Source organism: Crinia signifera, chromosome 2, assembly GCF_055691185.1.
Source record: "Crinia signifera chromosome 2, ASM5569118v1, whole genome shotgun sequence".
Classification (NCBI taxonomy): Eukaryota; Metazoa; Chordata; class Amphibia; order Anura; family Myobatrachidae; genus Crinia; species Crinia signifera.
This window is the reverse complement of record NC_139218.1, coordinates 213,538,137-213,552,730: the sequence shown is the minus strand read 5'-3', so window position 1 is coordinate 213,552,730 and position 14,594 is coordinate 213,538,137. Positions and strand designations below refer to the sequence as shown.

At 47.0% G+C, this 14,594-nt stretch overlaps 1 protein-coding gene across 1 annotated transcript; it reads left to right on the top strand.

Annotated features, from left to right (window-relative positions):
• Positions 1 to 410: 410 nt before the first annotated feature.
• Positions 411 to 4,094, top strand: LOC146058969 (uncharacterized). Its single transcript, XM_083171148.1, has 3 exons — positions 411 to 1,185; positions 2,631 to 2,838; positions 3,661 to 4,094. The coding sequence occupies exons 1-3, from the start codon at positions 1,074 to 1,076 to the stop codon at positions 3,740 to 3,742; spliced, it is 402 nt and encodes a 133-aa protein (XP_083027274.1). The 5' UTR covers positions 411 to 1,073; the 3' UTR covers positions 3,743 to 4,094.
• Positions 4,095 to 14,594: the final 10,500 nt, after the last annotated feature.

The following is a 14,594-nucleotide window of genomic DNA, read 5'->3' as shown; positions in this document are numbered from 1 at the left end:
CATTCCTGGGCTTCCCTCTGATATTATTACTCGTGCATACATACCTACCAACATGTCCCATTTCTGGGCTTCCCTCTGATATTATTACTCGTGCATACATACCTACCAACATGTCCTATTCCTGGGCTTCCCTCTGATATTATTACTCGTGCATACATACCCACCACTATGTCCCATTCCTAGGCTTCCCTCTGATATTATTACTCATGCATACATACCTACCAATATGTCCCATTCCTGGGCTCCCCTCTGATATTATTACTCGTGCATACATACCTACCAACATGTCCCATTCCTGGGCTTCCCTCTGATATTATTACTCGTGCATACATACCTACCAACATGTCCTATTCCTGGGCTTCCCTCTGATATTATTACTCGTGCATACATACCTACCAATATGTCCCATTCCTGGGCTTCCCTCTGATACTATTACTTGTGCATACATACCTACCACTATGTCCCATTCATGGGCATCCCTCTGATATTATTACTCATGCATACATACCCACCACTATGTCCCATTCCTGGGCTTCCTCTGATATTATTACTCGTGCATACATACCTACCAACATGTCCCATTCCTGGGCTTCCCTCTGATATTATTACTCATGCATACATACCTACCAATATGTCCCATTCCTGGGCTCCCCTCTGATATTATTACTCGTGCATACATACCTACCAACATGTCCCATTCCTGGGCTTCCCTCTGATATTATTACTCGTGCATACATACATACCTACCAACATGTCCTATTCCTGGGCTTCCCTCTGATATTATTACTCGTGCATACATACCTACCAATATGTCCCATTCCTGGGCTTCCCTTTGATTATGATTGCTATCACCTGTGTTGAACTATAGAATAGAATAGTGAGGTTACAGCTGGCTCCACTGCCCTGATCTATTATATTTCTTCCATGGTAGAAAGTGCTTGCACTGAATTCAGTTATGTAGTCACAGCTCATGGTGTCTCTTCCTCTACACCTTACAGCCAAGCAAGTCTGCGAAGCTTATTAAAGGAGAGGCCAAGCACCTCACCAGCCTGCAGCGCCCCACCAGTGCGCAGATGCCCGTGCCTAATGTGTTTGGCAAAGGGCCAACTGAGCCGGACATTACTCTGATCACAGAGTATGCGGCAGCAGTCGTTGCTGAGATCATGGAGTACCTGTTCAGTGAAGGTAAGCTTCCCCCAGGTGCAGAGATGTAACTAGTGTATATGTAATAGGCTGGGAGTTCTGTGACAGGCTGGTAACTAGTATATATGTAATAGGCTGGGAGTTCTGTGACAGGCTGGTAAGTAGTATATATGTAATAAGCTGGGAGTTCTGTGACAGGCTGGTAACTAGTATATATGTAACAGGCTGAGTGTTCTGTGACAGGCTAGTAACTAGTATATATGTAATAGGCTGGCAGTTCTGTGACAGGCAGGTAACTAGTATATAAGTAATAATCTGGGAGCTCTGTGACAGGCTGGTAACTAGTTTATATGTAATAAGCTGGGAGTTCTGTGACAGGCTGATTACTAGTACTGTATATATGTAACAGGCTGAGAGTTCTGTGACAGGCTGTTAACTAGTATATATGTAATAAGCTGGGAGTTCTGTGACAGGCTGGTAACTAGTATATATGTAATAGGCTGGGAGCTCTGTGACAGGCTGGTAACTAGTATATATAATAGGCTGGGAGTTCTGTGACAGGCTGGTAACTAGTATATATGTAATAAGCTGGGAGTTCTGTGACAGGCTGGTAACTAGTATATATGTAATAAGCTGGGGGTTCTGTGACAGGCAGGTAACTAGTATATATGTAATAGGCTGGGAGTTCCGTGACGGGCTGGTTACTAGTATATATATATATATATATATATATATATATATATATATATATATATATATAATAGGCTGGGAGTTCTGTGACAGGCTGGTAACTAGTATATATGTAATAAGCTGGGAGTTCTGTGACAGGCTAGTAACTAGTATATACAGTATGTAATAAGCTGGGAGTTCTGTGACAGGCTGGTAACTAGTATATAAGTAATAGGCTGGGAGTTGTTTGACTGGCTGGTAACTAGTATTTATGTAATAAGCTGGGAGCTCTGTGACAGGCAGGTAACTAGTATATATATGTAATAAGCTGGGGGTTCTGTGACAGGCAGGTAACTAGTATATATGTAATAGACAGGGAGTTCTGTGACGGGCTGGTAACTAGTATATACTGTATGTAATAGGCTGGGAGTTTTGTGACAGGCTGGTAACTAGTATGTATGTAATAGGCTGGGAGTTCTGTGACATGCTGGTAACTAGTATATATGTAATAGGCTGGGAGTTCTGTGACGGGCTGGTAACTAGTATATATGTAATAGGCTGGCAGTTCTGTGACGGGCTTGTAACTAGTATTTATGTAATAGGCTGGGAGTTCAGTGAGGGGACCGGAGCTTGTTATCTCACCATCTTGATTTTGCTTTATACATTATACATTATATCTACAGAGGAGATTGTGCCTCCGCAGAGAACTCGCACCCTATTACATAGAGCTCATAGACAATACGGGGGTATAATTGCTACAATGATAAAAGGTGATGTTGCACATAGCAACCTACCAGATTGTGTCTATCATTTTGTAGCCTGCAAGAGTGAGGTGCAGACACGTGAGGAATCCCCAGTGTCCTACACGTTGACGGATGACACAATGTCACGTGATAAGATCACTGAGAGCAGCACCAGTGGCTGTTATTACTTGACGGACCGGTCATCATCCTCATTTGACACCAGCAGCAGCAGCTCTGAATCCTCAGAATCCTCCTCAGATACCAGCAGTGACTCCTCCCCCAGGTAGGTTGCCGGCACAATACGCGCGTCCTCCCTGCTCTGGTCGCTGGGGTAGATTTCAGGTCTCTTGTCTTACACACATGCTGTGATGTAGAAACGGTATCTTCATATCTACCTGCAGCTGGGGCTGCTACACAAGTTCTACCACACAGAGCGCTGATGGGCTGCTATCCTTCTAGTATATATCATTATACTAATGAGTGTAACAATATAAGAGAAATGCTATAGGAGAAATTAAGTCATGTAAATTATGGGGCCTACACACACATAGCGATATTATCAGTGATCTGAGCTATGCTAGATCGCTCAGCACTGACCACTCAGCTCAAATCGCTCAGCACACAGCGCAGCACAGCGCCGATGTTTGCTGAGCGATCTGTCACTGCCCAGGTTCTCAAGAGGGAGAACACGGGCGATGACCAGATTTATACAGCGTGCACTATCTATATCTCCCGGCAATTGCGACGCAATGGGCCCTACACACACAGTGATGTGTGCTACATTTCTAGATGATCTAGTCAGATCGCATAGAAGATAGGCCAAAATCTCTCAGTGTGTGGCCGGTGGCCCCATTAGAGGGATCTCATTTCACTGTACACTGGGCTTGCTGTATGGGGCCGTCCTTGTCATGTGACACCCACAGTATCAGCGCTCTTATTGGTCCAAAGAGGAATCACACAGATAAATGTAGTCAGTAAGGGCCAGTAACATGGTGCAGGTGCAGGTGCAGGATAGCAGCAGGCCAGGGAGAAATGAGAGGACTTGTACATGGCAAACGTTTGTTTCTTCACAATAACAGTCACTGATCAAAGATTTTATTTATAGGAAGGTCATCTACTACAAGCCTGTCTCTGTGGGCTTCCTCTGCCAGGATGAGGAGGATGGAATGCCCAGGGTGGATATATGAGCAAGACCAGAACCTGGACATCGGACTCCCTGAGTCATTTCCAAGTTATACTGCTTGTCCCAGAATTTGGGAACTAGCAGCTTTAATATGTTTCTATTGATTGTTATGAGCATAAAACTTAAATCATTGAAGTTTATGCAAGTTTTATAATAAATGTTAAAGCCTGTCCTGTTGACAGCTAATCCCCCTACTTAAACCTGTCCCGTTGACGGGTAACCCCCTACCCCCAATCTCTGTCTTCACAACTCCCTCTCTCCATATCCAGCAAGTTTGAAGCATCATTTTGCTTACACTTTCTGGGGAGTAATTTGGTCGCTGAGCGGCCTCTATATGAATCTGTTGTGTCAACAATAAAAAGTAACACAAGTCAATCAGTGTCTGATGTGTTATTTCCCACTAATGTGAATGTTTCCCATTATACTACTGTATTGGTCTGACCCATATCCATGTGTAATATTAGCTGTGGGAATGTAATGTGTAATAACAAGTATACAGTAGGCTGGTGCAGTACTGCGGGCTATGAGGATCTGTGCAGCTGCACTGAGCCCCAGAGGTAACTGATGCCCCAACACTCGGTCTCCTCCCTGGGTTACATAGGGTTAGCTACTCAGAAGAGGTGTCCGGCAATTACTGCAATAGTCTGGATTCCCCCAGTAGCGTCATGTTCTAATCTAGACCCTACAGTACCAGTTTTTCTGCTTGGACCCGCCTCTAGATTGCTATCCTATAAACGTCCTTAAAAGGAAAGTAATTTGTTTTACTCAACAATAAATGAACAGCGGTAACAATATTTCCTGATAAGAACTTGACACGGAACAAGACACGCGTTTTGGGTCTGTATCTCGGGCAGCAGGGGCAGATTGGCGTGCCGGGAAACCGGGCCATTTCCCGGTGGGCCGGACCGTAAATGACATGAAGAGGCCGCCTTGTCCTCTGGGAGGGCCGCGGACGGACTGACCGTGATCTCAGCGGTTAGCGGCCGCAGCACTTTGCAAACAGTAAACATGGCCGCGGCCGGCCATATCATTGACAGATGTCAAAATGGCCGCGGGAGGGCTGCTGCGCATGCGCGGCCTTACGCAGCTCCTCCCGCGGCTCTTGAGAGTGTGAGTCGGGTCCGTCGGAGGTTGCTCGCATGATCCCCATGCAGTGCAGGAGTATTTTGCGTGCTGGGGATCAACAACAGGATGGGTGGCACTGGCAGCAGAACAAGGCAGGTGCCACGATCTGAGGTCACTGAGGTACTTTAAATAATGTAAGTGTGGCTGGAAAAAGTGAAAAAAAATATATGTGAATATATAATATATATATATATATAATACATATAATATGTGTGTGTGTGTGTGTGTGTGTGTATATATATATATATATACACATACACACACACACATATAAAATGTGTGTGTGTGTGTGTGTGTGTGTGTGTGTATATATCTCCTCTCACTGATGCACCTACAGATTGGCGCCTCCCTGTTTTCTGACCCCAGCTGTGACACTTAGCTGCAATCTGCACATAACTCTGTACTACCTGCCCTTTAACCCTTAGCAATGGGGAACCTAAAACTTGAATACTGACAAGTGGGCATCTCAGGAGAAAAGTATATAGTGGTCTTATAATGGGTACATACTAGGCGATAGGTCATCCGATCTGGACCAAGACATCAGGCACATACTCGCGACATCGATAGTGAGAGCCATGCTGATTAATGTGATTCGTTGCTACTGGCAACAGCAAGTGTGTATGCATTTTGCCGATGCCAACTCCTTGTTCGGTCCCACAATGTCGCTGGGTAAACACATTGTCTAGTGGAGCGCCGCTTATCGACATGCTCATTCCAAGGTTTAATGCTTGTTACGAAGGAGGTCTACATGCTCCTAGCCATGGGGAAGCAGTCTGACATAGATCATGGTGGGGCTGTAGATGTAGCTTATCTAGACTTTAGTAAAGCTTTTGACACTGTCCCACATCGCAGACTGTTAAATAAACTTGAAAGCTTGGGATTGGATTCTAAGATAGTTGAATGGATAAGAGCGCGGTTGCAGGACAGAAAACAGAGAGTTGTAGTAAATGGAGTACAGTCAAAGGAGGGAAAGGTTACAAGTGGAGTACCCCAGGGATCTGTACTTGGACCGGTGCTTTTTAATATCTTTATTGGTGATATTGCAAATGGAATTGAGGGTAAAAATTGCCTTTTTGCAGATGACACAAAGGTATGCAACAGGGTAGACACATCAGGAGGGGTAAAACAAATGATTGAGGATCTAGGTAGATTAGAGAAATGGCCAAGAGCATGGCAACTACAGTTTAATGCCAAAAAATGCAAAATCATGCACTTGGGTCTCAGAAATCCAAAGACTAAATATAGTATAAATGGCACTATAATGGAAACTACTGAGGAAGAGAGGGATCTAGATGTCACTATTTCAGGGGACTTAAAAGCAGGTAGGCAATGTAACAAAGCAATGAAGAAGGCAAGTCATATGCTTGGTTGCATAGAGAGAGGTATCAGCAGTAGAAAGAAAGAAGTAATAATGCCACTGTATAGGTCATTGGTACTCACCTAGAGTATTGTGTTCAGTTCTGGAGGCCATATCTCCAGAAGGATATAAATACATTAGAGATTGTACAAAGAAAAGCAACTAAAATGGTGCATGGCCTACATCACAAAACGTACCAGGACAGACTAAAAGATCTTAATATGTATACTTTAGAGCAGAGAAGGGAAAGGGGGGACATGATAGAAACTTTCAAATATATCAAGGGTTTTCACAAGGTACAGGTGGGAGACATTCTTCACAGGAAGAGGAGCAACAGAACACGAGGACATGCACTGAAACTAGAGGGAGGAAGATTCTGGGGAAATGTGAGGAAGAATTACTTCACAGAAAGAGTAGTACAGTAGATAAGTGGAATAGCCTACCATCAGAGGTGGTAGACGCAAATACAGTATTACAATTGAAACATGCTTGGGATAGGCATATTGATATCCTTACAAAAAAATAAGGATCAAATATGGTTTGAGGTAACATGTTTAAAAAAAGGGGCAGACTAGATCGGCCAAGTGGTTCTTATCTGCCGTCAAATTCTATGTTTCTATGTTTCTATGTTTAATATGTAATGGGCATCTCACGGTGTTAGGAATATGTATAATGGGCATACAGTGTGTGGCATATGTATAATGGGCATCACGGTGTGCGGCATATGTATAATGGGCATCACGGTGTGTTGCATATGTATAATGTGCATCACGGTGTGTGGCATATGCATAATGGAGCATCACAGTGTGTGGCATATGTATAATGGGCATCACGGTGTGCGGCATATGTATAATGGGCATCACGGTGTGTGGCATATGTATAATGGGCATCACGGTGTGTGGCATATGTATAATGGGCATCATGGTGTGCGGCATATGTATAATGGAGCATCACGGTGTGTGGCATATGTATAATGAGCATCACGGTGTGTTGCATATGTATATTGGGCATCACAGTATGCGGCATATGTATAATGGCATCATGGTGTTTGGCAAATGTATAATGGGCATCACGGTGTGTGGCATATGTATAATGGGCATCACTGTCCCCCCTCCCTGCATCCTCCACCACTTATTGACTCCCCTCCCTGCATCCTCTGCCACTCTGCATCCCCCCTCCTACCCTGCATCCTGTGCCACCATGCCCCCCTCACACTCCCTCCTCCCTCCCTCCCTGCATCCTCTTCCACCCTGCCACTCTACCTCTCACCCCTCGTCACCCCCTTCTCACCCTTCATTACCAAACCCCCCCCCCCCCCCCAACCATAAAAATTAGAGATGAGCGGGTCCGGATCTCTGAGATCCGAACCAACCCGAACATTGCGATCCGAGGCGGGATCCAAGCGGACTCGGGAGTTCCCGCCTAATTCCGGACCGAAAACTAGTCAAAACTTTATCATCGCGCTGTCGGATTCTCGCAGGATCTGGATTCTATATAAGACACACGCGCGCCCCGCCATCTTTACTCCAGCATAGGAGAGGGAAGAGGGTGGTTGAGCTCTGTGCTGTGCTATTATTTTGTTTGCTGCTGCTCATTCGATTAGGGTCTGCAGGGGCTGCTGTGTGTACACAAGTCCAGTGTACAGGGGCTGCAGTGGCCAGTGTACAAGGGGCTGTACAGAGGCTGTGTTCAGTGTGACAGGGCTTGTGTCCAGCGTGACAGGGCTTGTGTCCAGTGTGACAGGGGCTGTGTCCAGCGTGACAGGGGCTGTGTCCAGCGTGACAGGGGCTGTGTCCAGCGTGACTGGGCCTGTGTCCAGTGTGACAGGGCCTGTGTCCAGTGGCGTTGTCCAGAGGCTGTGTCCAGGGGCAGTGTCCAGTGTGATGGCTGTGTCCAGTGTACAGGAGCTGTGTCCAGGGGCGGTGTCCAGAGGCTGTGTCCATTGTCCAGGGGCTGTGTCCAGTGTACAGGGGCAGTGTCCAGTGTGACGGCTGTGTCCAGTGTACAGGAGCTGTGTCCAGGGGTGTTGTCCAGAGGCTGTGTCCATTGTCCAGTGGCTGTGTCCAGGATGACGGGCTGTGTCCAGTGTCCAGGGGCAGTGTCCAGTGTACAGGAGCTGTGTCCAGGGGCGTTGTCCAGAGGCTGTGTCCATTGTCCAGGGGCTGTGTCCAGGGTGACGGGCTGTGTCCAGTGTCCAGAGGCTGTGTCCAGGGTGACGGGCTGTGTCCAGGGGCGGTGTCCAGAGGCTGTGTCCATTGTCCAGGGGCTGTGTTCAGGGTTACGGGCTGTGTCCAGTGTACAGAGGCAGTGTTCAGGGGCAGTGTCCAGTGTGACGGCTGTGTCCAGTGTACAGGAGCTGTGTCCAGGGGTGTTGTCTAGAGGCTGTGTCCATTGTCCAGGGGCTGTGTCCAGGGTGACGGGCTGTGTCCAGAGTGACGGGCTGTGTCAAGTGTCCAGGGGCAGTGTCCAGTGTGACGGTTGTGTCCAGTGTACAGGAGCTGTGTCCAGGGGCGGTGTCCAGGGTGAAGGGCTGTGTCCAGTGTCCAGGGGCTGTGTCCAGTGTGACAGGCTGTGTCCAGTTTAAATTAAGAAAAATAAATAAAAGTAATAAATAAAATAAAAACACATTTTTGGAGGATGATGGAGGAGGAAATAGTGGGAGATCAGCAACCTGATAGAAGTGCTGAAGCTGCTACCACCAGTCATGACAAGGCTGATGGTCAAAGGCCTAGAGGCCATGTGAAATTAAAGCAGAAATGTCATGTTACAAAGGTCAATAAAAAATCCAAAAAGGTAAAGTTACCTACAGAGAAACATAAAATTGGCAATATGCCATTCACCACACGCAGTGGGAACGAAAGGCTAAGGCCTTGGCCTTTGTTTCTGACTGATGGTACAGCATCTCAGAATGATGGTAGCCCTTCTGGTAGTACAATCAAACGAAGGAAACTTGTTAAGAAGACAAAGGCAAGTTCACAAGTGTCACAAATCCCAGAGGAGAGTCTAAGTGTGTCCGCGGATGCCATATATGAGCTGGACCTTTCAAATACTGAATATGAAGAGGAGGTTCATTCCACCATTTGCGTGTCCTCTGCAAGTGTGTGGAAGAGCATCTCCAGTCAAGATGCTGACCTGGTTATTGAGGATGCTTCTGAGGAATTGGATGAGGATGTGGGTTCTGTTGGTGTAGCTGGCACACAGAAGGATGTGGATGATGACGATGTTGAGGATGATGTTGTTTGTTTCAAGGCACCGACGGAGACAGTTGTTGTCGGGGATATGAAAAAGCCCATTCTCATGCCAGGGCAAAAGACAAAAAAATCCACCTCGTATGTATGGAATTATTTCTACCCAAATCCGGACAACAACTGTCAAGCCGTATTTAGCATTTGCAAAGCTATAAGTAGAGGTAGGGACCTGCAGCACCTTGGGACCTCCTCACTGTTACGTCACTTGCAGCGCATCCATGAGAAGTTTTTATCAAAAGAAACTGTGAACAAACATGTAGCAGCCTGCCCAGCGTCACCGTCCTGCTCCCCTGTCTCTGTTAGATCCAAGGGCCTGCAATCTCCTCAAACACCTGCATCATCCACATCCTCAGCGATTATCGGATTGGGAAGTAGTCCTGCACCCAATGACATGAGCCTGACTGTATCCTCTCCTATCCTGGATTTCTCAGAAGCATCCTTAAGAGCTACACCTGTTGCTTCTGCTGCTGCTGCTGGTGCTGCTTCCAGGAAGGGGACCAGGAATAGTAGTCCTGATCAGTTAACCAAGCAACTGACTGTAAAACAATCCTTTGCAAGGGGGATGAAGTATGCCAGCAGTCACCCCGTTGCACAGCGTATTACCGACGCCTTAACAACTATGTTGGTATTAGACATGCATCCAGTATCCGCAATTAATTCTGTGGGTTTTACCCAGTTGCTTGAGGTCCTGTGTCCCCGGTACCAAATTCCATCTAGGTTCCACTTCTCCAGGAAGGCAATACCCATACTGTACACGGACATTAAAAAAAGCGTTATTAGTGTCCTAAAAAATGCTGCTGTACCGACTGTCCACTTAACCACGGATATGTGGACAAGCGGAACAGGGCAAACTAAAGACTACATGACTGTGACTGCCCACTGGGTAGATGTATTGCCTTCAGAAGCAGCAGCAACAGCAGCAGCAGCAACATCATTTACCATTGTCAATCAGAGGCAGGCTACTCTGTGTATCACCGGTTTCAGTAAAAGGCATACAGCTGAAAACCTCCTAGAAAAATGACGGGAAGTCATTGCGCAATGGCTTACCCATCTTGGACTCTCCTCAGGATTTGTGGTATCCGATAATGCCACCAATATTGTGAGTGCATTACATCTGGGCTAATTCCAACATGTCCCATGTTTTGCTCACACAATAAATTTGGTGGTGCAACATTTCTTGAAAAATGACAGGGGTGTTCAAGAGATGTTGGCAGTTGTCCAGAAAATTTGTGGACATTTTCGCCATTCTGCAAGTGCGTGCAGGAGATTGCAACACTTGCAAGAAATGCTAAATTTGCCCTGCCATCAGCTGAAGCAAGAGGTGGTCACAAGGTGGAATTCCACCCTCTATATGCTTCAGTGGATGGAGGAGTAGTAGTAGTACGTTTATTTATAAGGCGCCGCAAAGTGTCCGCAGCGCCGTACATAGCAAACAAAAAACAAATTACAAGGTAATGTACAGGGTGTGTTGAAAAATACAGTATAAATAGGGGTATAGCTGGTAGAAATAAAATCAGCATCAGTTCAGAAGTAGGTGTCAAAATTGTCGAGGAGACTGAAGATGAAGTAGAGGAAGGGAAGAACAGGACAGGAGCACAGGTGAGGTAAAGAGGTAGGGTGAGTACGTGAGGAAGGAGGGCCCTACTCATAAGAGTTAACATACTAAAAATAGGTGGGTGGACGAACGAAAAACAATAGGATAAGTAGGAACGGAGGGGAACGGAGGCAGGATAGGAGGATCAAAAGAGGTTAGGAGGAGGGATAGGCTAGTCGAAAAAAGTGGGTTTTGAGGGAGCGCTTGAAGGAGGTAAGGGAATCAAAAAGCCTGATGGGTGGCGGGAGGTTGTTCCAGTGCAGGGGGGCAGCGCGAGAGAAGTCTTGGACACGGGAGTGGGAGGAGGTGATTAGGTGAGAGGTCAGTCGGCGGTCAGCGATGGAGCGAAGAGGATGGGAGGGAGTGTGGATAGAGATCAGTGAAGAGAGGTAAGGAGCGGTGGAGGAGGAGAGAGCCTTGTAGGTGGTGGTGAGGAGTTTAAAGAGAACTCGGAAAGGAATGGGGAGCCAGTGAAGAGATAGACAGAGGGGGGAGGCGGAGGTAGAGCGGCGGGAGAGGAAGATGAGCCTAGCAGCAGCGTTAAGAATGGATTGGAGAGGTGCGAGGCGAGTGAGAGGTAGCCCAGAGAGAAGGATGTTGCAGTAGTGGGATGCGGTCATCTATTAGAATGAACTTAGGTCTACAGTCATTAGGTCGACCCCACTAGGTCGACTGGCAGGAAGGTCGACCTGACTTAAGGTCGACATGGGCCAAGGTCGACATGACTTAAGGTCGAATTTGCATAAAGGTCGACATGAGGAAGGTCGACTGGTCATAAGGTCGACATGGGTTTTTCACTGTTTTTTGAGCCGACATGTGCCGACAGGCGGTATTTCATGCCCTACCATCCACTAGGGCGTGGTGGGAGAATAAAATAGTGTGCCGAGCGCAGTGAGGCACCGTGCCCGAAGCATAGCGAGCGAAGCGAGTGATGCGAGGGTCCGATTCTCATTGCCAACTGTGTCCATGTCGACTGTGTCGACATTCGGATAAAAAAACAGTGAAAAACCCATGTCGACCTTATGACCAGTCGACCTTCCTCATGTCGACCTTTATGCAAATTCGACCTTATGTCATGTCGACCTTGGCCCATGTCGACCTTAAGTCAGGTCGACCTTCCTGCCAGTCGACCTAGTGGGGTCGACCTAATGACTGTAGACCTAAATGCAGTCTGACGAATGATCCCATTCCGCAGTAGTCAAGGCGGGAGATGACAAGAGAGTGAATGAGAATTTTGGTCGCGTCAGTGGAGAGGAATGGTCTGATGCGTGAGATGTTGCGTAGGTGAAAGCGGCAAGACTGTGAGAGAGCACAAATGTGGGGGGTGAAAGAGAGGGAGGAGTCAATGATGACACCGAGGCAGCGCGTTTGGTCGGTGGACGTGATCTCGCTTTCACCAATGCTGATGGAGATAGTGGGAAAAGAGGGGATGTTCAGGGGATGGAAGATTAGAAGTTCAGTTTTAGCCATGTTAAGTTTCAGGAAGCGTTGGGTCATCCAGGATGAGATGGCCGTGAGGCATTCGGAGACCTTGGACAGGAGTGATGGGGATAAGTCGGGGGAGGAGAGATAGATTAGGGTATCATCAGCATAAAGGTGGTAATGAAAACCATAGGAGCTGATGAGGGTGCCCAGAGAGGTGGTGTAGAGGGAGAAGAGGAGAGGGCCAAGGACTGACCCTTGGGGAACACCGACTAGCTGCGGGGTAGTAGGAGAGGAGGAGCTTGGAGTGGAGACGGAGAAGGAGCGATCGGAGAGGTATGAGGTGAATCAGGAGAAGACCGTGCCAGTGATGCCAAAGGAGCGGAGGGTGTTGAGTAGGAGAGAGTGGTCAACAGTGTCAAAGGCAGCCGACAGATCAAGCTAGATGAGGATAGAGAAGAGGCCTTTGGATTTAGCCGATAGTAGATCGTTAGTGACTTTGGTCAGGGCAGTTTCAGTGGAATGTAAAGGGTGGAACCCGGATTTGAGGGGGTCTAGAATGGAGTTAGCAGTAAGGTGGTTAGCGATTATAGGTCAGACGTTCTAGGAGCTTGGAGGCAAAAGGGAGGAGGGAGATGGGCCTGTAGTTGGATGGAGAGTTGGGGTCCAGATTTGTTTTTTTGAGAATTGGGGAGACAAGAGCATGTTTGAAGGAGGAAGGGAAGATCCCAGAGGATAGGGAAAGATTAAAGAGGTGAGCCAGGTGAGAGCAGACTGACGGACTGAGACGACGGATAATATTGGAGGGGATAGGATCGAGCGGGCAGGTGGAGGGAGAAGCGGATTGAAGGATAGAGTGGACTTCAGCAGCAGTGGTGGGGTAAAATGAGGAGAGGGATTGGAAGGAGGGGAGTGGACATGTAGGAGGGGAGGAGGGAGAGGGTGAGGTCATGGCATCAGTGATGGCAGTCCTGAGAGAGGAGATTTTGGTTGAAAAGTAGGTAGCAAAATCAGCGGCTACGATGGAGGATGGAGGAGCTGGAGGAGGGGGGAGAGCAAGGAGTTGAAGGTGGCAAAGAGCCTGCGGGGATTGGATGATTGGGAAAGGATGAGGGACTTAAAGTAGGATTCCTTGGCCAGAGCAAGGGCAGAGCTGAAGGAGGAAAGAATGAATTTGAAATGGAGATAATCCGCAAGGGAGCGCGATTTCTTCCAGAAGCGCTCAGCAGTGCGGAGCAGCAAAAGGCCATCCAAAGCTACTGCTTGAGTCAGGTCATTCCCTTGATAGGCCTTTTGCAAAAGCAGTTGGAGAAATTGAAGGAGGAGTTGAAGCAGAGTGAATCTGCTAAATATGTAGGACTAGTAGATCACGCCCTTAATTCACTTTGCAAGGATCCAAGGGTCGTCGATCTCTTAAAATCAGAGCATTATATTTTGGCGACAATACTGGATCCTAGTTTTAAGTCTTACATTGTGTCTTTGTTACCAATGGGCACAAATCTGCAGAGGTGCAAAGACCTCTTGGTCCAAAAACTGTCAGCTGAAGCGGAACATGCCAGGCACACAACTCCTCCTTCAGTTTCTCCCACTGGGGTTGTGAGGAAAAAAACTAAATTTTCCTAAGAGACCCACTGCTATTCAGTCCGGAAATATATTTGACATCTGGTCCGGACTGAAGGAGCTTCCTACCATAATGGACGTTTCTACTGCTACTGCCTATGATGCTATCACAATTGAAAGAATGGTGGATGATTACATTTTCCCGATAGCATCGATATAGGTATGTCAGACTGTCCATTCTATTATTGGCAAGAAAAAAAGGCAATGTGGCGGCCTTTGCACAAACTGGCTTTGCTTTATTTAAGTTGCCCACCCTCCAGTGTATATTCTGAGAGACGTAAAAATAAAGAAAAAAGAGTAGAATGTCCTTTGGGTGGGTGCACCTCAAGAAATAAACAATTCTATTAAAATTTAACCTTTATTAATATTACCTGAAAGGCTGCGAAAATATTAAAACCATATAACATACAGGGGTGGGTTGACACACATTAAAATAAGGTGGCAGGCAGGTTTTCTTTATACGTCTTTAAACTATGTCCTGGGGTAGCAC

Excerpts from the sequence above, each read along its gene's own strand:
- LOC146058969 (XM_083171148.1), top strand. The coding sequence starts at position 1,074 with ATGCCCGTGCCTAATGTGTTTGGCAAAGGGCCAACTGAGCCGGACATT. Across the intron at positions 1,186-2,630 it reads GGAGTACCTGTTCAGTGAAG|CCTGCAAGAGTGAGGTGCAG; the intron begins GTAAGCTTCCCC and ends ATCATTTTGTAG. Across the intron at positions 2,839-3,660 it reads AGCAGTGACTCCTCCCCCAG|GAAGGTCATCTACTACAAGC; the intron begins GTAGGTTGCCGG and ends TTTTATTTATAG.